The 22,718-nt window shown below is 36.7% G+C and overlaps 1 protein-coding gene across 6 annotated transcripts in view; it reads right to left on the reverse strand.

The window, feature by feature from the left end:
• Positions 1–22,718, reverse strand: part of LOC5578805 (ankyrin repeat domain-containing protein 12) — a 543,013-nt gene that overhangs the window by 39,342 nt on the left and 480,953 nt on the right. For all 6 annotated transcript variants that reach the window (XM_021837858.1, XM_021837856.1, XM_021837855.1 and 3 more), the window contains one exon: positions 20,302–20,581. In XM_021837858.1, the coding sequence (XP_021693550.1) occupies positions 20,302–20,581 (280 nt within the window). The remainder of the gene's footprint in view (positions 1–20,301; positions 20,582–22,718) is intronic.

Consider the following 22,718-nt stretch of genomic DNA (forward strand, 5'->3'; position numbering starts at 1 on the left):
GCCTTACTTCATCTTCAGCTATCCCTCTCCGAATTCCATTGAAAATATTCCATTGATTTATTTGGATATTGATCTGAGCATTCTGTCAAGGATTCTTCCAGAGGTTTTTCTATAAACTCTTACAGAGATTTGGCAAGCATTTAAATATTACTCCAGAGATTCATCAAAGGTATTCAGGGATTCCTACAATGTATTTTTTCTAAAATCTGTTTCAGTGATTCTCGTGTATTTATTTTACGAATTCATAAAAAAATATACAGATTTTTATATGATTTGTCCTAAGATTGCTACAATCTTTGCTTCTGAAATTATCCCAGAGACTTTTGGGATATCTGTCAAGATTTTTTCCACTGGTTTCTCCGGAAACTTCTTCAGAATTCCTTCAACAATTGTTTGATAATATTTCAAACAATATCTGCAAAAAATATCCTTAATAAATTTCAATTACATTATTTCTGATTTGTTTAGGAATACTCTTAGGAATGTTTCAAAGGAGTCTGTAGAGTATTCTAGATACTTTGGGCTGAAATTAATTGAAACAATCCTAGTGAAAAACCCACAGAAATCTTTTTGCAAGTTTTAAAAACTGTCTGGAGAAATTTTTCAAAGTTTCTTTTTTAAGAATTTGTACATCATTTTTTTATCGATTTTGTAAAATATCATGGATGCATCATCTTGCTAGAAATTCTTACCAAAATACTCGGATAAATAGATCAATGGAATACAGAGAATTTGGGAACGAGATGCTTGGGAACGAATCCTAGAGTACATAGCTGATTTGCACATGGGAAGTCCTAGAGAAATCCTGAACAACCAGAAGTAAAGGTGCAATAAAAAGTGCTTTGAAATTGAAATTTTGTTCCATGAAGTTTATTGCTGATTTAATTCACATATCTTGAGCAATGCAAAAATAAACAAGTGTGCTTATTAGAAGTTTTTTGAACATTCTCTTCAACATGCATTTTAACAGAATAATTTGACTTTGGAACAGTTCTTGGAGAATTCTAAACTCTAAACAAGTTATTTTTTTCAAAAACATAAGTTTTTCTAAAAGTTGAAATATAATCTTCAATTATTCATTCTAGAGTTCCACTAGTCATTACTTTGAACATTTCACTAGAGATTCTTAAAACAATTCTTTGGGCATTCCGTCCTGAAATACTATCCATAATTCCACCATGGAATGTTAAGGATTACTTCCAAAGACTTTTCAGAATAAAAAAAGGTATACCGTATTAAAATTTGACTTACACTGCACCGAGAATTTCCAGTGAAATAAAGGCAAGTTCACAAATCCGTCCAAAGATACCACTGGCGATACCTCCATGAATTCTTATAGAAGTTTCTTAAGATTTGTTTGTCTGGAATTCTTCTAATTTCCAACAAATTTTTCCAGCAAATTATGGAGTTTTCTATGAAATTCTACCCAGATTTTAAACAATTAGGGGAAAAGCACCAATTTTTGACCCATTCATAAAATTTTGGCTCTGCATGAAAGTCCGAAAATCGGCACAGATTTCTTATGGGTTATTATATATTGACCATTTATCTGGAGTTTATGTGATGAAAATTTCACTAGATAAAAAACCAGATCTTCATAGATTTTTCAAGGGACTTCTACTAAAACCGTTTTCAGAAATTTTTAGGTTGTTTTTCAATTTATTTTTTTTTTGCAAAGGAAAATGATGCTCATATACTGGTAATTTTTTGTGTATTTGTCTCGAAACTTTCTATGAAGTGCTCTTTTATTAGTTACCTCAGATATTCTCGGAAGAGAGTAGCGCTTAGAAAAATGTCTGGTGAAAATCTTTAAGAATCTCTAACGATTTTATTGGATCATGGTATTTCTGAAAAACAAAACCCCTGAAGATAGAAAAAAGACAGAAAGTTCAATGAAATTCCTGCTCTGATTCCCATCAAACTCTTTTAAAAATCCGTAGAAGATTTATTGGAAGATTTTAAAATGAAATATAGTTAAGTCATTCATGTCATTCCAAATATAAAAAGAGCTAGCTTAATTTTTTTTTTGAATGAATTTCATGCATTTCATGCACAAATTATCCCAGTAGGGTACAGAGCTACTTGGGCACTTCCATAATTCACTTTGGCATGGGGGTTTTTCTCGGCCGAATTGTCTGAAACTTTCCCATAAGAAGCACTTCAATCAAAAGTGCCAAGAATAGGATCCCCCTACCTAATCCTTGAAATCTTGAGAAAAAAAAATGAGAAATATCAAGAAGTATTGAAACCTTCAAAAAAACTGAAGAAATTTTTAGAGTAATTCATAACCTCCGGACTCAAAGGTAAAGGGAGCCTATAGCATATTTTTGCAAATAATGGAAATGACTAGGTGGATAGGCGTCGCAAGGGAGCGTCAAGATTGAAATTTAATTAGGTGGTAAAAATTAAGCAAGCTATTTTAAAGTCAGTAAGCATCGAAGCGTTCTGTGTTCTACTTAGCTTCTCTAATGGAGTAAGATTGGCTTAAAGCTTTGAGCTTTGCTACCAACATAGGTCTGACCATTTTTACCTGGAATTTCTCCGGAGATTTCCTCCAGGAATTCCTTTGGGGAATTCTTACAGGAATTCTTAAGAGAAATTCCTCCAGAGACTTCCTCAGGGGATCTCCTCCAGGAATTCCTTCGGAGATATCCAGCTAGAACTCCTCAGTGGATTTTCAATAGCATTTTCTCCTAGAACTTCGTCCAAGATTACCTCTGACTCTGAGGATTTTTTCCATGAATTTCTACAGGGTTTTCCCTCATGAACTCCTCTGGGAATTTCCTCCAGGAATTTCTTCGGGGATTTTCTCCAGAGATTCATCCGGAGATTTTTTCCCAGCATTCGTCCAGGGATTTCACCCCCAGAAAACCTTTGTAGATTTTCTTCAAAAATTCCTCCGGGGATTTAGTTTAGAATTTTTTTCAATGATTTCCTCCAGCAATTTATACATCCTGGGATTTTGTTTTGGACTTCCTCTGAGGATTTCGTCAAGAATATTTTTTTCAGAGCGTTTCTCCGGATATCCTTCAGAAATTAATTCCCTAGGGATTTCCTCCAGGAATTCCTCCCAGAAATTCCTTTCAGGAATTCTTTCATAGATTTACTCCAGGAATTCCTCCGGGGATTTAATTAGGAAACTCCCTTGTTTTCCTCCGGGGGTTTTATCCAGAATCTCTTTTAGGAATTTTTTTCTGACTATGTGTCGGAGGATTTCTTTCAGGAATTTCCTCGGGGATTTCCTCCAGGGATTCCTCCGGGGATCCCTAAAGACTCCTCTGGCGATTTTTTTTCCAGAAACTCCTCAGGAGAATTCAAATAGTAATTCCTCCGTGGATATTGTCCAAGAATTCCTCTGGGTATTTTGTATAGAAATTCTTCCGGGGGTTTCGTCCAGGATTTCCTCTGAAGATTTTGAAAAGAAATTCCTTCGGGGATTGTCTCCACAAATTTATCTACGGATTCTCTAAGTATTTTCACCAGGCATTTCTAGGAAATTTCCTCCAGGCATTAATCCAATGATTTCCTTCAGGAATTAATAAGGAGATTTCCTCCTGGAATGCCACGGGAGACTTCTCCCAAGAACTCTTCTAGAAAAAGAAATTCCTCCGGGGATTTCGTCCAGCAATTCTTCCGGCGATTTCCTCCAAGGATTCCCCTGGATATTTCCTCCAGATTTTCCTGCTGAGATCACGTCCAGGAATTCCTCCGAGAATTATCCCCAGGGTATCCTGGGGATTTGCACCACCGGAGATGTTTTCAGAATTTCTTTGTAGTTCCTTCAGAATTTACTTCGCAGTTTCTCTAGGAATTCCTTCAGAGTCCTCAAGATTTTTTTTCAGAATATTTGCCGGAAATTCCTTCGGAGGTCCATCTGGAATTTCTTCAAAGTTTGTCCGAAAGTTCAATATACTACGGGAATTCCTTTGGAGCTTTACCGAGAACTCCTACGGGTTTTCCCATGGATTCTCATAGAATTCATTCGGTGTTCCTTCAGAAATTTATCGGATTTCCTTCTTACATTTCTTGGAGCTCCTTCAGGATTTCTTTTGGAGATCCTCCAGGGTATTCTCCAGAGTTCCTCCAGGATTGCCTCTTTTGGAGATCCTCCAGGGTATTCTCCAGAGTTCCTCCAGGATTGCCTCTATAGTTCCTTTAGGAATTTCTTCGGAGTTTCTCTTAAAATTATTCCTCAGTTCCTCCTCCTTTGGAGACCCTCCATAAATTTCTTCAGAGTTCCTCATGGAATTTTTTCGGAGTTCTTCATTGAATTTCTCTGAAGTTCCTCCGGGAGTTGCTTCAAATTTCATCCGGGAATTCTTTTGGAGCTCCATCAGGAATTTCTTCGGATTTTCTCCTAGATACTTTTTTGGAATTCAACAGGAATTATTCCGAGTTCCTCTAGTAGTTCTTTGAAAATCCTCCGGAGTTTCACTACGAACTATCCTGAAGTTACTTTAGAAAATTCTCTACATTTCCTCCGGGAAATCCTCCAGAGTTCCTCAAAAAAAATTGCAAGAGTTTCTTTGTGGATTACTCTAGACGGTAATTCCTCCGGAGTTTCTCCAGGAATTTCTCCGGAGATTTGCACCAGGAATTTCTCCGGAGATTTTTTCCAGAAATTCCTACCAAGATTCCCTCCAAGATTTCCACCAAGATCTGCTCCGGGGATGTTCTCCAGGAATTCTTCAGGGGATTTCCAATATAAATTCCTTCGAGGATTTTGTTCAGCAATTCCATTTCTAAAAATTGCTTCTGAGATTCATGCAGAAGATTTATCCCGAGATTTCCTCCAGTTATTTTTCTGGGGATTTGCATCGAGAATTTCTCCGGGGATTTTCTCCAGGGACTTCCTCAAGAGATAGCATCTAGGGATTCCTTCGGGTATATAGCCCTATAGCTCATCAGTGGATTTTCAATAGCATTTTCTGCGATTATTTCCGGGTTTTTGCCCCAAGAACTCTTTTGAGGGTTTCCTCCAGGAATACCTTCGAGGATTTTCCCCAATAATTCCTCCAGGGATTTCCCCCAGAAAACTTTCGGCGATTCTGTCTGTTACCGACGATATCGGCAACAATAGAGGCCTTCTTAAATTGAGTTTTCAATAAATAATTGTATTAGTATTCCCTTAGCTTATTAGTTAAAATAACTTATCATATGATATTAAATAACTAAAACTTATCCTATTGTTAGTGTTTCACCTAAAAAGATTGTTAGTAATTAAAGAAAGCAATGTTAAGTTAAGTTGAGAACCACTGCTATAGGCTAAAATTGAATTCAAAACCCATTTAAAGAAATCATTGTACTCCCTTCGGTTTGAAATGTTTCAAAAACACAACAACACTAAATCCTGTAGGATTGTAAAGAGGAAGGGAGTGGAGCAACGGGAGGAATGGGAGGAGGATGGAGAGGAGGATTTGTAAAAGGGGAGTGAAGATCGATCGACGGGAGCTCGTTCACTTAAGTCTGGGATCGGAAGCAAACAACAAGTTAAGCGAAGATTCTTCTGGAAGAATAGAAGTGAGTTGTTATGTCGGAGAGTTGAGTTCGTGGTGTGGAAGACTCTTTCGTGTGTATTTGCCGAGCCCACGGACTCCAACGCAACGGTGCTTCCATATATGATCAGGACCCCCCTCCCTCTTTCAGTGACCATACGTTAACGGCCTGCGGAAGAAGGGCTGCATACCTGCTTCGGATCGTGATAGTTTTTCCCAGTGTATCCTAGTGTGTACGATACACATCCCCAAAGTGACCGCCTCAAACAAGCCGCGGGGCGGCGCGAAGATGACCGACGAATCGACAAATTTGGCCGTCAGTGCGAAACCCAGTAAACTCTTCGCCGGCGAGCGATGCCGACGCCACTCTTTCCGACGTCTCTCCAACGAAGTCTAGCACGTGTTGCAGCAGGTACGTCATCATCTCCTCCCTTCATCCACCACCAAACATCACGACGCTATGGGCCCCAACGAACAAAGTAATTGTAATTTACCCCTTAAACACCCCACAATAGATTTATTAGATCAAATTTGATTGGTTTCCTTAACCCCTCTACCGGCAGCTTCATTTTTCCCGCAAAATTCAAATTCAAATCGTTATAACTTTTTTTTTTCAATATTTTTGCACCATTTTTTCACAAGTTCTCAAACAACTCTTCTAGTTTAGGAATCCGTGTCGATATTCATTATTGGTGATCTGGATTTAAAGATATTCCGATGTTCCTTGGGGGACCGATATTTTCCATATAAAATGTCTTTGGCGGCCATTTTGTTTTTGATCAATTTATCAAAAAATTAAAATATGGGCTATATAATATCAGGTAATAAGGAGCATTTCTGAAAAAAATCATACAAATCGGTTAAGTATTCTTGGAGATATCTGCAAAATTACGATATGATGTTTTTTGAAGTTTTAGAGATCTTCATTTGGCCAGCGTGGTTCCAGAAACCTAAATGGTCATTACTTAAAGACGGCTGCACCAAATTGCTTCATTTTTTCACAACACACTCTCATTAATGTATTGTTCCGAAGAGTGAATATCCGAATACGATTACATTTCTGTAGCCTGAGAAATTAACGGGGGGTTCTAGTTGCGGGTCGGTCCCCCAAGGAATTTTGGAATATCTTCAAAACCAGATGACCAATGATCAATATCGACGCAGATCCTTAAACTAGAGGAGTTTTTTGAGAGCTTGTGAAAAAATGGTGCAAAAATATTGAAAAACAAAAAAGTTATAACGATTTGAATTTGAATTTTGCGGGAAAAAATGAAGCTGCCGGTAGAGGGGTTAACTATTGTTTGTGAGAGATTATCCCTCTGATCACTTTGGCTTTCCCTTTGTTCGTCCGATTGTTGCCAGGTAAGTGTACGGTTTCTCAGTCCTCCCGGGTCTAAAGCCGACCCTGAGGTGACTTCATAGGAGAGCTGGCCGAGGCGTATGGACGTCGACACCCCAGGACGTGTGGACGTCCATGGGTAATTACATCTCCAAGAAACGTCCAGATATCATCCAGAAATTCTTTTGGGGATTTCGTTCGGGAATTTCAATGATTAATTCCTCCGGGGATTTTCTTCAGAAATTCCTTCAGGGATGTTTTCAGAGAGTCCGGAGTTTTTCTCCAGGAATTTCGCTGGGGATGTACACTAGGAATTTCTCCGGAGATTTCCTCCAAGAATTCCTTCGGATATTTCAACGATTCCTCAGGGGAATTCCAAAAGCAGTTCCTCCGGGGATCAAGTCCAGGAATCCTACCGGAGATTTCAGAGATTTCTCCAGAGATATCCTCAAGAACTACTCCGGTGACTTTCTCCAGGACTCCCTCTAGAAAATCCTCCGCTGATTTCCTCCGGGAAATCCAAATATTTATTCGAATATATCACCCAAGAGCTCCTCCGGGTATTTTATCCATGAATTCCTCATGGGAATTCCAATAGCAATTCCTCCGGGGATCAAGTCCAGGAATTCTACCGGAGATTTCAAAGATTTCTCCAGAGATGTCCCCAAGAACTCCTCCGATGACTTTCTCTAGCATATTTTCAGGGGCTTTTGTTAAGAAATTCCTTCGGCATTCCCTCCAGAAATTCCTCCGCTGATTTCCTACGGGAATTTCAAAGATTTATTCGAAGATATCACCCAAGAGCTCCTCCGGGTATTTTATCCATAAATTCCTCAGGGGAATTACAATAGCAATACCTCCTGGGATTTCGTTCAGAACTCCACCTGGAATTTTTTGGAGCTCCGCTGCGAATGCCTCGAAATTCTTCCGGGAATTTCTTTGGAGTTCATCCAGCTACTCCTTTGAAATTCCTTAGGAGCTCCTAAGAAGTTCCTTCCAAAATAAAACTGGAGTTCCTCCAGGAATTCCACCTTACTTCAACCAGGAATTTCTCTGTGAGTAGCTCCAATAATCCCACAGGAAGCTCCACCAAGAATTCTACCGAAGTTCGTGCTGGTATTCCGCTAAGTGTTTCTACAGGAATACTTCTAGGAATTTTCCAGAATCTCCCCGGGAGTTCTTCCATAAATTTCTCTAGTAGATACTCCAAAATTTTTTGAGGCTTCCGTTCCCAGAAGATCCTCAAAAAATGTTATCGGGAGTTCCATCAAGAATTCCTAAGTTCGCGTCTTCTAGGTCATAGTTCATCCGGAAACGATAAGTTCCACTAGGAGTTCCAATATACAAAACGTCAATAATTCCTAAGTCCGTCTGAAATTTCAGGATGAATGAACTTTGCCAGGAACTCCTTTGTAAATTTCGCGATATATTTAATGCGCATTCCTCCGGTGGTTACGTTAATTTCTACGGAAATTCGTCCAGGGATTCAGCTTGAATTTTGCTTTTCCAAGCATCATCAACATGTTTGTTTTTTGATCACGTTTGAAATTGATCAGGAAAAATACAACACCGGTGCATCCGTGGGCGGTTTGTTTTATTTTTACTGGGTCAAATAATTTTGACATATTTGGAGTAAATTTTGACCAAACTAATTTATCACCGTTTATGTTGCCCTTAAGTTACCATGATAATTGAAAAGATTAAAGTGGATGACATTGGAAGACATTTTTCCGTGCAATTGGAAGACATTGAAAAAAAAAACACCTTGCATCCCTGCCAGCCAGTGAATAACCACAGAATTGTGACAGATTTTGTTACTTAGCTAGCACACTTTTTTGTACTTTAGCCGAGTGGTTCTCTTTATGTTAATCGAAATGTCATGGTAATTTAAATTACTCAAAAAGATTATTATAAAATTGTTCTTATAATTCAATCTATAAAAAATGAAGTATACAAGCGGTGAAAATTAAGACATACAGCTCATTCGAGGATGCTACCGAAAACTGTAACTTATTCATCACCAAACAACCCATTTAAAGCTCAATTTTCGCAACTCAATGGGTCTCGCTGTTCGAAAGACAGGCCCCTAACTCCTCCTCTGGAAGATCTATTTACGGGTAACAATCGCATCAACTGGCACTTGTGTTGCTTTGTCCCGTTGTGCAGGGTGTATAAATTAGTGGACGGCAAACGGTAGTAAGTATAAATAGAGTAATCACGAACTCTCCGACGGCGCTTTATTGGGCGGTAGTAAAAGCTGCAATTGCAGTCGGCACCCGTCTTGCCCCAGACCTTTTTCCCACCAAGAGATTTAACAGTGCGCAATGGTCTGAATCGCGAAAAAAATCAACTACATGAAGAATTTTTTTCCACCTACTCCATGAAATACTGGCAACATAATATTTCATACTTTGTCAGTTAAATCTTCAAATAACAAAAAAATATAAACTTACTGTTTAGCAAAAATATGTGTTATCACTTCCTCTACAACTCTTTTCAAGACCACATTCACGTAAAACTGAAAACAAAAAAGTAAAACCAAAAAACTTATTATATGAAGCCACCCTGTTTAAACTTTCAAGATCGATTAAGCTAACTGGAATGAAGAAAAACAGACATCTCTCCCTTACTCGATATTGAAGGGACCATCGAGTTAGGGAGGTATCGAGTTACAGAACACAAAACCAATGCAACTGCGAGTTAGCCATGAAAACCAACTTTTACTTTTACTATGGCTCTCTAAATCGATATCGAGATACGGAATATCGAGTAAGGGAGAGTTAACTGTATATCAAAAGTTATTTCAGCAACGTTGTTTTTAATAAAATTTTCTTAGAATTTCTAAAGGAACGCAAATACAAATTATTACAATCGAAAACAAAAAAGGTTTAACATTTAAACCTAAATAAAGACCACCCTATCCACTTTTTTGCTGGACGGATGCAAGGCGTCAATGTTTGAAATCAACGAGAACAACTGTTTTTTTTCTGCTAAATAGTCGATTCGAACCATTGTGCACAGTGCTTGATGGACAGCTGGACATCCTTCTGGGCGTTGTCTCGGTTCCATCCGTATCATCGGGTTGCGGATGGTGATTACAGGTTGATTGTTTTATTCGTTCCAGTTTCGAGAATGGATATTAATTAGAGCGAAATAGTGACGACTGCTGCAGATGATTAGAATCTGACCGGGTCAATTATTGGCAGTTGTTGATTTATTATTGCATTCATTTGCGATTGATGAGGAGATAATTTCAGAATATGGAATCAATGAGGCCATACTTTGTCTCTAGGTGTGGTGATAATGAGTTATCTCAACTCTGATTTGATTTTTTTTTTACATTTGCTATTTGTGTTCTTGATTTTAATCCTTTTATAACTTTTCCATTCGTTGTTTTCTCATTCCGTTTAATATTTTTGACACTCTAGTTTGTTTTTGTAATATTAAATCATATTCTTATGTTCCTTTCCTTACACTTCAAATTTTCTCATTTTCTCGTTTTCGTGACGTAATCTATGGACATTTCCTAAGTTGATTGTTCACATTGATGAGTACACGAATTCACCGAGAAACAATATTCTGTACATTTCTCAACTGAACCCAATATCATTTCTACAAGCTACATGTATGACACACAACCTTATATATAAACCATTCATTCTTTTCCCAGTTAAGACCAATTCCCACAACGGCTCTAATCGCATCATTCGCAAGCAAAGCAATCCAATGGCGGGGGGTTTTATGTCTTCATCCATCCCGAGATCCATCAGAGGCAAAAGCACGAAAACAATAAAACCCCATCAAACAATGGTACCCAACAACAAGACGACAGCCATCATATTGTCGTGCATTGCCTTTTAAAGTGACGCCGAAGAACGACGATATATGTACCGTACTCATTCACTCTCAGACGACTGCAGTCTGCCCTGTAACACACTCACACTTGCTTCCCACGGTGTGTCTGAGCCAGTTATTAACGAAAAAAAAAATGATCATCAGTTCAGCACACAGCATTCAAAAGTTAAAATATAGGGTGTCCCAAAAAGTATGGGCACGACTTCACCATACTGCCATTTCAAGACTGGTGAAGATAAAAATCAGATTTTTACACATTTGATTACTGTACTCATCAAGAGTAGACAGAGATTATTTAATGAATATTTTAATTATCAATGTGATGGTTACGTAACCATTCTTTGAAGCATCTCTTATCAGTCTTGCATAAATCGCGTTATTTTTGAGCGACTTGTTTTTACAAAATTTGTTCTATGTCCGAAAGCACGTATAATAAAAATCTGAAATAATATATTTATCAGCGACGATATGATAATTAATCGGACTATCACTTATTCAAATTGAAATTTTTAACTTAAGCATGTATCATTTGTATTGGAACTAAAAACTTGATTCCAGCCTTGGTCGATTTGAAAATGGTCAAAAACAAATACTTATATTTACGTAAAACATGAATAAATCAAAATTTAAAGTTGCCTTTCCAGAGGACCACGTGATTATTGGGCAGGCTTGACCTAGAATCATCTCTGTGAATTTGAAATTGTTTCAATGAGGGAAGTGGAAGTACCTACTAGTTACTTGGAAATTCTGAGCAATATCTGATAGGACGCGACGCGAGACTGGACACAACACTTATTGTTCTTACAAACATAAAAAGGATTTAAACATTTACCTTTTTCAGACGAAAAAGGTAAATGTTTAAATCCTTTTTATGTTTGTAAGAACAATAAGTGTTGTGTCCAGTCTCACATCGCATCTTGTGAGTGTACTTACGTCAGCACAAAATCTTAAAAATGAGTGTTATATCTTATAGATTTTCGAGAAAATTTCCGTACGGTTCATCATTCATTATTGACGAACAAATAAAATAACTGCAGTCAGGTCTCCTATAATACCCTGCTACCCACTTTCCTCTCATTGCAATATCTCAGCTGTTTTCAATGGGTTGAATCTGATTTAAAAAAATGGTTTTCAAAAAATACAGTTATTGAGGACTTACTATGAAAATTAAGCAATTGTTTATTGAAAGATAGCAAGACCACAGTGCAAACTCGGATCTATCTCCAAAATATTTACTGACGATTTGGATTCAAAGTTCAAAGTGACACAACAATAGCTCCAAAAACATGTATGTCATATTTATATCTTAAACTGTTTTTTTTTTTAATTATATTTTTTATTTGACTTTTGTTTTTAAATGTGCAATATATTTGAAAATGCGTTGGTTTTACTTAATCTTTGTCGAACCAACGACCGAAACGTCAATGACCATCAAATGAATTCGACGCAGTTTCAAACAGTTGTACATATGGAAGAACTCTGAATCCCATTTCAGATGTTTTTTGAATATCTTCTCCGTGAATTTGAAGATTAACAATGAGAAAAAGAATAGCGGAATTAAGCGGAAAATTCAAATTGAAGGGCTTTATCACACTTTTTAATGTGCAGCTATAGCAATGCACAGTTCGTCTATGTAAAGGAGTGAAGCATCTTATAAGGACTGTTCATTTTATAAAGTGGACACCTTGATTATGCTATATCTTTTTTATTTATTGATGAAATCGTAAACGGTTTTCTGTGTATCGTTCAACTATTATTCTACAATGTTATGAAAACACAGAAACTTACAAAATACTTTCGGCTGAAGAACTAAATAGTTTTTGCAAAAACTCCTAAGAAAAACTGTTCGTCAAGTTTAAGCATTATTTTTCGCATGAAAAAAATCCTAAATTTAATGAACAAATTGTATGTTGGTATCCTTTACTATTCAACTTAAGGTAGAGCTTTTAAAACATCAATAATATTCCATCAGTTCCTGACGCTGAGTCACTTTAGTGATCTATTCCTTATGGTCAAATTTGCTGATACACCATCTTTTTACTACCAGCAAAAAAGTAAAGTAATAAGCGTGTTCAAAACTGGTTTAGATTACTAATGAAACTATACATGTATTAAAAAAGCAAAATCTTAAGTTTTAACCGCATTCTTGGGTACCAAATTTACTTTTTATGGTCGTTTTATTGAAAAATCCCATACTTTTAAAATGCGTATATACATGTTTATCGATCTATAGCAAACTGTAAGCGTTTTTCTCAAAATATTTTGATAGGTAGTCTCAGAATAACACATTCTGAAAATAAAACATGCAAAATAAATTTGATTTAATTCAAGCAGTGTTCCCAATCTTGATGATTGTCATTGTGCTTTGAGTGGTCTTCTGAAAATAAATTATTTGTTTTTCTATTGTGCTTAAATATGACGTGGGGACTAAATCAGCAACTCTATGAAGGCGTAAGTTATTTTTATTATAAATACTATATTATTACTTCTGTCTGGACGTACTTTAAACCTTAAAATTCTACTCATATCAGTTCCATTTGAATTTAAGATATTTTTCTTTAAAAAAATTGATAACTAATAATTTTATGATATCTGCAAAATTGCTTCTCCAAAAATAACTTGATATTTTTTAGCAAGCTTCTAATTGATGATGCTTTCTAAGTACAACCATTTTTTGAAAATAAAAAATATAATTTGTCGAATTTTCCTGCCGATTTTTAATAATCCTTGATTTTGATAACCTCCAAAAATCGACCGTTCTAAACGTTGTGCCTTATTAGTGTGAAATCATATTATTTTGGTAACTTTTTTATTACCACAGCATTGTACAATATTAGTCGAACGATGTACAGAAAACCGATTTCGATTTCATTGATAAATTAAAAAGATATTGCATGTCCAAAGTGTCCACTTTATAAAATGAACAGTCCTTATTTGAATGAATTTGAATTCCATTTGAAAAACATGTACGTGGTACGTAGCATTAATTGCAATCCGATAGGTTAAACACAATTCTCATTCTTCTATTTCTATTTAGCTCTTCAATTTTTATATATTAATCTAAACTTTTTCAAAAACAAAACTTCTATGGTTTTCATCAGCAAATTTACACAATTCCACTCTGTTTGTAAGTGAAGTAAAATGTTGAGATGAACATCTGTTAAAACATGATCGAACTGAATTGAACAACTCTGAATGCATCTAATTAGCAAGATACTTACAGAAGTTTATCCAATGATAGGATGAGGATCGTGTCGAATAAGTTTTTGAATGATAATAAGTCTATTTAAGTTTTTGAAGCTGGATTGATAAGAGTTTATATAGTTTTAAACAGTGACATGTAAGGAAGATACTGGAAGCTTTAGCTTGAAACGGATTGTTATTCATTACTTAAAACCGATGTAACTGTTATTTTCTTTCCTACATTCTTTCCAAAAGGTTGTTCAAAGAAAAAGACAAGCAACCGGAAGATTTTAAATTTGATAAAAAAAAAACGGCAAGTTGTGGATAGGTGGTTTGTTCGACAAAGCTGATCACTTTCAGAAGTTACGTTTATTTTCAGAACACACCAACCACTTAAATCTTAAGGTTTTTGAATGAAATTAAAAAAAAAACACTTCGTTACAAACTTTAACTTTTGAACAACCCTCTGAGCTCTGAATCCAAAAATATATACATGTCATGATTTCACTACTGACAAATCTTCAGATGATTTTTAGTTCATGATTCAAGTTTTAAACAATTTGGTCTACCAGAAAATGACATACATATCTTCTAACTTGGGCATTTTGTACGGAAAACAGCATTTGGTTACTGAACTTTTGTCACTGGCTGCAATACTATTTCATGAATATGTGTGTAGCAAACTAACATATACATTAAAAAACCAAGAGACAATTTTTCATTCAAAAATAAACAAAGAAATATATCAATTAGTTCTGCACTTTTTATTGGGTACTTTTTGATTTTCAGGAGCTTATTTTGTTTTGTCAAATTTTCCGTGCTTAGTCTCAATTTTCCATTGGAAAGTTTTTGCACTAAGCTTATTATTATTATATCTTCTTGGAACGGTAGTTGTGTTTGATCTTCCGACCTTGACGCTTGCTGCTGCGGGGGCCGGCGATGAGGGCAGGATCAAACATGTCGCGCGTCGATCGAGTAAAGTGAAAAAGTGCCGCTTTTGATTAGTTCTTTTTGATCTTCCGACGTTGACGCTTGATCCTGGGCAGTGCGTCAAGAAAGCCCGAGCAATCGTCAGTTGTTTTCCCTCACAGGTCGCGCGCCTATTTTCTCTGAGTGCTTTTATATAGCCGAGTAAACGAGTGAAGCTGAGAGAGGATTGTTGCTGCTTGAGGATGACGGATCATTTGGTGAGCTCGTTTCATGTTACTGTTTCCAATCTATAAAATATGTAGGACTGCACCTTTAATCGTCACAACGGTGAGACGTAAATATGATTTTCCAAAAAATATGAATTGTTCGTCACTGTGAGTGTCGACATAAACTCTGATTGATAAATTATTTATGTCTTATTTTTTTTATTCAATACACCTTCTTCTTTTTTTCTTTATTTTTGTAATTAAAAATAAAAACTTTGAATGGTTCGACACTTCAAGTGTAGACTTCCGAAAGGTTCACTTTATTCAACAAACTTCGAAAGGTTCGTCACCTCAAGTGTCGGCATAATTTTTCTCTACATAGATATTGTTCATATCAAATGAAAATATTATATTTACATGAGCATGTTTATATCTCACAAATCATTATTCATCATGGTCTAATCGCTTATCAAAGTGAATCCTGTGACCCAACGATCCTTCCCATTAACAAACATCCCTCCCAGTAACCTTTGTGGAGATGCAGAGGCAAACACGGTCTCCAAATAGCAAAGGTTACACACTAACATTCCTTCCCCCAATCCCACCTGACTGCAAGGACGTGGCCGGCGCCGTTATTGACCATATATAAATGGAGGCACTGAATTATGCACCCTGGAGAAGATTATGGCCAATCCCAGCCGAACTTCTAGTTGATTCTTTGTGCATTTTTACTGACTTCGGTCAATCACGGAATAGCAACCATTGATATGTGCAGTCAGTCTAAGCTAAGCTAAGCTAAGCTTATTATTATTATATCTTCTTGGAATGGTTTTCATTTTTAATGCTAATTTGAACTTTTTAAGTGGTAATTTTGAATTGTTCATTGCTTATATACAGTTTTCAAAGGAATAACGAATCCGAATATCCGATATTGCACTTTTAACGATTTTTCCAAACCGAAGGACGCCATTTTGGATTTAAAAATGGCATCAGAAATCAATTTTCATCATCCCCTTGTCAAGCCAGTTAGGAAAAACCCCATATTGCATAACTTTGAATGATTTCACCAAACCAAAGGTCGCCTTCTTAGATTTCAAAATGGCGTCGGACATCGATTTTCGTCATCCCATCGTCGTTCTTATTTCAGTCATACCCATACTGTATGGATTTCCTACGGTTCCTACATTCCTGATGCGTTCATCAAGGATTGCTATATTTGGAATTATCTATGATTACTTTATATGGAAAATTCTATGCCCATAGTGCAACAACTTTTATTCTATAATTTTATCAATTGATGAGGATACAACCGCAATCATTATTAATTGAGAAATTTTATACTGATAGTTTTATCATCAGAACTTTTGGGGTAGAGATATTAACACTTTTCCTCTATCATTGCACTATGGGCCAGGGACGCAATATGGCAGGGCAAAATTGATAATTCGGTATCAAAGCACTTCTGGGATTTGGTGTCTTCGGCAAAGTTTTTTGTAACAACGAGGACCATCTTCTGACTTGAACGGAGTACGCAAATTGTCCCCATAGGTGGCGCCACAATCTTACCTTTTAGTGTGACGTTCTAGAAACTTGGCATGTTCGGCAAAGTTGTTCATTTTGATAAAACAATCAACTCTCTTCGAGACGTCAAAATTCCAGAGCCTGCCGTTTTCGAGTTATTGGCAAAATAAGACCAAATTGGTGAAAATCCGGTTTTCACCGAGTTTGACACTTTTTTAAGAACCATGTCACTTAATTTTTTTTGCTGGCAAACACAAACTCTAGTGAAGAAGTTTTAAAAATACGACGCGTAAAAATTAAGAAATAATGAAAAACTTGAATAATAATGCAATTTTTGAACCCTCATATCTCATAAAGCGCAAAAAACGACAGCTGTCAAATTTTCAAAGAGGAATATTCTGACGTTTTTGAGATATTTACATTTTTTACAATTATTATATAATTCCAATACAATGAAATTCCCTTAAGTCAATCTGAAGGGACGATCGGTTTATAGAAGTAAAGTCATGGAACAAAAAAAAATCTGAAAATTGTTTAAATAAGTCATCATAGTAGCCAGAAAATTCAGTTTTAGAACAGTTCCTTCTGTAGATATCGAGTGATGTAGATGAAAACATAGATTTAAGAAGGATATATGTAAATGACAGGAATATATGTCAATATCTCTAATTCAGAGCACCCGATTTCTTGTCATGAGCTTGTAAATTTGTTTTAAAGCTGAAAGAGCTTTGATAGATCCTAGGATGTTTTGAAACAAAGGTAGCAAATTAGAGATTCCTTCGGCTTCAAGAAATGAAAGGTTGTTTAATTTTAAATTTGTGTTTAAATTCTGGTGATGTCATTAAATGGAAATCTTACAAAAACTGTAACACAAGAATATCCATATGTAATCCGAAACCTGCTTCTACTGTAGGCAAATATGATAATTATTTGAATCGTGGTATTTGGATCGTGGTCATGAAAACATATGCGCCCAATGCTAAATTTTATTGACCACCTACTGTATATTAAAGTCGACTCTTGAAAAGGTGGTCGAAAAAAGCGATGAGAGTGTTACGTCTGTTCGTATGTGTTTACTCGTTTGTAAATTTGGCTCTCTTTTGATATCTGTGCATGCGTAAGTGTGGTCTAGAGCTTAGTGACATATGAACACACAAACACTCGCATACGCTCATCATACATAGTTTGTTTTTGTTTTCCTCAAGGAAACTTGCACACGCTTGGCAGACTTATCAAAATGCATATGGTAATGTTTCACAATTAGAATTTATTTTGACCTAGATACTTGGTGGTTTTTGGAACAGAGTGCAAATTATTTTCCTCTGAGTTTCACAACTACATCTACACTAGAGCACCCATACCATTGAGCATGATAACCACTATAACACACACTCATTAGATATAGTATAACTATGAACAAAAGTATTCACAGTAAAACTAATACAGTCGCCTCTCCACATCTCGATATCGAAGGGACCATCGAGATAGGGAGAGATCGAGACAGAGAACAAATTTTTGATGAATACTAGATTGAAAAACACTCCGTTGCCAAGAAAGTAATACACAAACAGACGTCATTTTGCGCTCCTAATTTGTTTTGAATCCCAAAATTTTGGTCTAGTAACCTTCGATACTGGTCATATCGACATACGGAGAGTAAATTGAGAACGAAAAATCAACAGAAACACATCGAGATATGGAGATATCGAGATAAGGAGAATATCGAGATATGGAGAGTGAAAATGTATGCAGACTGAAGGGACTTATGATATCATCGACATAGGGAGAGATATCGAGATGCAGAACATCGAGAAGTGGAGAGTCGACTGTATCTTGATTTTTCTGACATTTAAAAAAATGGAACTTGGCTTAACGAATGTGCACTATACAGTACTGGACATAATAAAGTGCGCATTGGACGTTTTTCACACAAAATGGTCAAGTCTGGATTCCTGAATCTCAGTTTCTATTAATTAAAATTGACCTAGGAGCTCAGAAATGACATAATTTTACTCAACTGAAACTTTAAAATTTTTTGAGTTACTGAATATATCCTATTTTGCGAAAAATTGCATCAATTTAATTTGAAAATATTTAACTGAAAAATGTTAGTCTACAAACTTGTATTCCTCATAAAATTAAAACATTTTTCTGAAGAACATATTGCTTCAAATAATTCTATTTCAGAATTCTTTCTTATTCAAAATTTTACAAATTTCTTAAAATTGAGAGATTGCGATAACTTAAAGTTTTGTTTATCAAAAACTCTGAATTGCTAGCAAGGCAAATTTCAAGTTACTTTCGAACTGCGAAGAAAATTCCAGATCAATCAAAGCACTAGATACCGAGATCCAACTGCCATGCGCTTCAACTTGTAATACACAATGTATTGTAACTTGTAATTCCATCAAGCATTCAAGCACTTTTTGCTCATAACTTGCTCAAAAAATGTACATCGCCTCTTTTCAATTTGTACAAGTCTAATCGAGCAGTGAAAGCACATTCCTGCCACAAAAGGTAACTCATTAGCCTTTTTCAACAATCCACTCAAACGTAATTTTCCTCGATAATTCTAAGTTGAGGAACATTTTGAAAATAAATAAAACTTTGTCGAGTTCATTTCAAATGTCCAACTAAAAACTATAAAGCAGGACAGGGCCTGCTCATTTGTGGAGGAGCTTTTAAGATTAGAGGATTTGGAACTATTTTCGGTGTTTTCCTCATTGTTGTGAAAAACTCAATTTCTCACAACTCACTCTTGACATTTTTCATGCGTGAGTTGTCAATCACGCAACTCAGCAGTCAAAAAATCACGGATGAGTTGGCTCACCTTTTTGACTCATTGTCTCGTATTTCCACAGTTTACTCACACACGGCAATCATTTCTTGTTAGTTTGGTAAAATTATAGTAATCCTTTCTAACGTAAACAACAATATTCAGGTTTCACGAGTTTTGGCCGGATTTTGCGACTGAATCATTTTTTACGGTTTGAGTTGATTTGGCATCAAAATCTCAAGCGTGAGATTTGCGAAGCTGATCTCTAATGAGTTTGCTCTCTCGGGAGAGCGTATTGATTGACATTTGAGTGCGAGTCTATCAACACTGGTTTTCCTCGTCATGGAGTAGATGTGCTTCTAGGTAAAGATAATAAATGCATATTATGACCCTGATGGGTTTTCAAAACCTTTCCACGAGGAAAAGAAAAACGCTACTGAAAACACAATTCCTAAGAGGTATTTCGCGATGTATCAAATCAAATAAATCAAAACAATTTCAATAAATCATGAAAATTCACAGTTTCACGATATTAGTATGGAAAAGCTTGAATCCAATAATTTTTGTCAATTAACGATCAAATCAAATACATTAATATTGCATATTTATAAGGAATTTTCTTCGCAAATTCTCGGAATATATATCAAACGAAAAACATCTACTTTCTCGATCAACTTTGTCTCCTCAATATTTTCATGAAGTTGACGCCTCTAATACACAGTATGGATTTTTTTTTCTCAAAAATGTAATTATTCTTTTTAAAATAACCCTTATCTTCAAATGACTATTACTTCCATTTCTCTCAACGAAATATTGATAAAATCACGGAATGATTTACCACATCTTTCGAATGATGGGTTCATATTAGATGTTTTTTTTTGCTTTTGTAAATTACGCTTTCAGACACACCGTGACCCCCAAACCCTATCACGCAAGCCAAAGCTCGTAAAACGACACATTCAATTACGCGGGGTTCAACAATTGTCGGGGACTCACCTCGTCGTACACCTCGGAGATGTTCTGGAAGTTGTACGTCTCGCGCTTCTGTAGGCTCTTCAACGTGTCGTACAGGAACAGCTCGAAGTTCTTGAACGAGTACTCCGAGTAGGGATAGCGCTTGAGTGTCGAGCCCGTCTCGTAGCCCAGCTCGATCGTCGACTTGTGGTAGTCGTCTACGGCCCTCTTCACCAGGGCGCTCTCGTTGACCTTGGTCGAGCGGATCTGGAGGCTTTTCAGCTCCAGCAGGTGTTGGAAAATTTTTCTCTCCATGTAGTATCTGGAAGAGGGGTTCGAGGGGGGTTCGGGTGAGGACCAGAGAGGGCAATGAGGGGGTTGTGTTTTTGTTCGTTTCCGATTTTGGCGAATGGAATGCAATGCATACGATTTTGGGTAAGGATGGGACGGGAAACGGGGAAAGAGAGCAAATGAATTCGTTTGATTCGAGGAACTCGAAATTGGAAAAACTGATAACAAACACACTGAGTATTTCAGGGGTGGCAAACAAACTGGGATGGATTAGATCTGCTGATAAAACCAGTAGTTGGATGAAAAATTGCGATGAATGGTACCGAGATGGGATGCCCTTGAAGCGATAGTCATATCGAACCGAGTAAGAGTTAGGCCATGACGTGGAATGAGATGTGATGAATGTTTCTACCCTTCTATTATTGAGTTGAGGTTTCTTCCTAACGAAATAGAATTGTGGTCTCTATTCCTACATCTACACCTACACCACACCAAACTGACTTGCCGAATGTGGAACAGCTTCTTTAGACTTCCAATGCACGTAACTCTAATATGTTGCGCGATTTTTCAGCGCTTAATTTTTGCTACATTTACTGCTGGTTTTCTACGGTTTCTCCTCTTTTGGCAAGGAAATGCTAACTCTACAAAATATACTACTGGCGGCGCTACTGCTACCTACTTTCTAGTGGAATCGGTGGAGTTGAATCAATCAGAGGCGTAGCAGGGGGTTTATTTGAGACTTAAAAACGAATGAATTATCAAAAATGGGCACAATATTTTCAGTAACCCATACTAAACACAACATATTACTTGTGGGGGTCTTATACTATGGTTATGAACAGGCATCTCAGCCAAAGTTTACAATTGATTACTTTTGGGTTTGTTGGTATAACAGACAATATTTTAAACTATAGTTCACTATACAACTCTGCTAGATTGACTACAAAAGATCGGTGTGGTGTATCAATAGGACGCTGTCAATTTCAGTCTAGTCTATTCATACACTGTCGATACTTGAAAGAATGATGGAAAAGGGTAGAACCGATAGGTAAAGGAAAAGGTATTTCCACCTTGTGTCCTGGCCTATTAACCTAGGTTTAAGTGCCATTGTTGGTAATTGTATTATTGTATTATTTGACAGATACACGAATTTCGACTTGTAAGGTCGTCTCCAGTGTCGAGTCTAGTACATGACACTGAAGACGGCCTTACAGTTGAGGTCGAAATATGTACGCGTATCTGTCAAAGGATACAAACTATAGTGGAAATAAATGGTAGAGTACTAAATTCGTTTTTTTTCATTTGCTGCCATTGTTGGCTTTCTGAAACGAATGTGAATAAAGAGGACTAAGAAATGACAACAATTATACCAGTTCTAAATCCAATTTAGCCGATTTATTCCTATCAACAGGATGTTGTCAAACTTCTGGAAAAAATCAAAAATAATGTTTTGTCAACAACATACGAAATTCTCAATGTGACTGGTACTACAGCTTTAACAGAATATATTTACAGTCTGGCTTTTCTGAGAATTTATCCAGAAATTTCCTTCAGAAATATCTCTAAGGATTTGCACCAGGAATTGCTCCGGAGATTTCCTCTAGGAATTTCATCAGAGTTCCTCCAGGATGAGCTTGCAGTTTCTCCAGGAATTCCTATAGAGCTCCTCTACAAATTCCTCTGAATTTTCTTCAGCATATTTTTCCCGGGAATACTTTTGGAGCTCCACAAGAAATTCCCTCAGAGTTCGTCCGAGAATTCGGCCGTAGTTACTACTGGAATACCTTCAAAGCTCCATTGGGAATTCCTGCGGGGGCTCCTCCATAATTTCTCTGGGATTTTTTTGAGTTCCTCAAGCAATTGCCTTGAAGTTCCTACAGGAATGCTTCAGAAGTTCCTCCAGGAATCGCCCCAGAGCTCTTCAACCGAATCCTCCGGAGTTCTGCTATGGTATTTATCAGATATCCTCCAGGAATTCTGCAGAATTCCTCCATGAAGACCGGAGCTCCACCAATTTTTGGAATCTGAAAAATCTCGGATCCAGGGGTACACCCAAGATTTAATGCCAGCGTAATCTATGTTGAATTACTCTTTTCTCCAATATGTTCCAGAAAAGATTCTACCCCATTATCCCGAATGCCATTTCCATGAATTCCATATCCCCGAAC

The sequence above is a fragment of the Aedes aegypti genome, chromosome 1 (genome assembly GCF_002204515.2).
Source record: "Aedes aegypti strain LVP_AGWG chromosome 1, AaegL5.0 Primary Assembly, whole genome shotgun sequence".
Taxonomy (NCBI): Eukaryota; Metazoa; Arthropoda; class Insecta; order Diptera; family Culicidae; genus Aedes; species Aedes aegypti.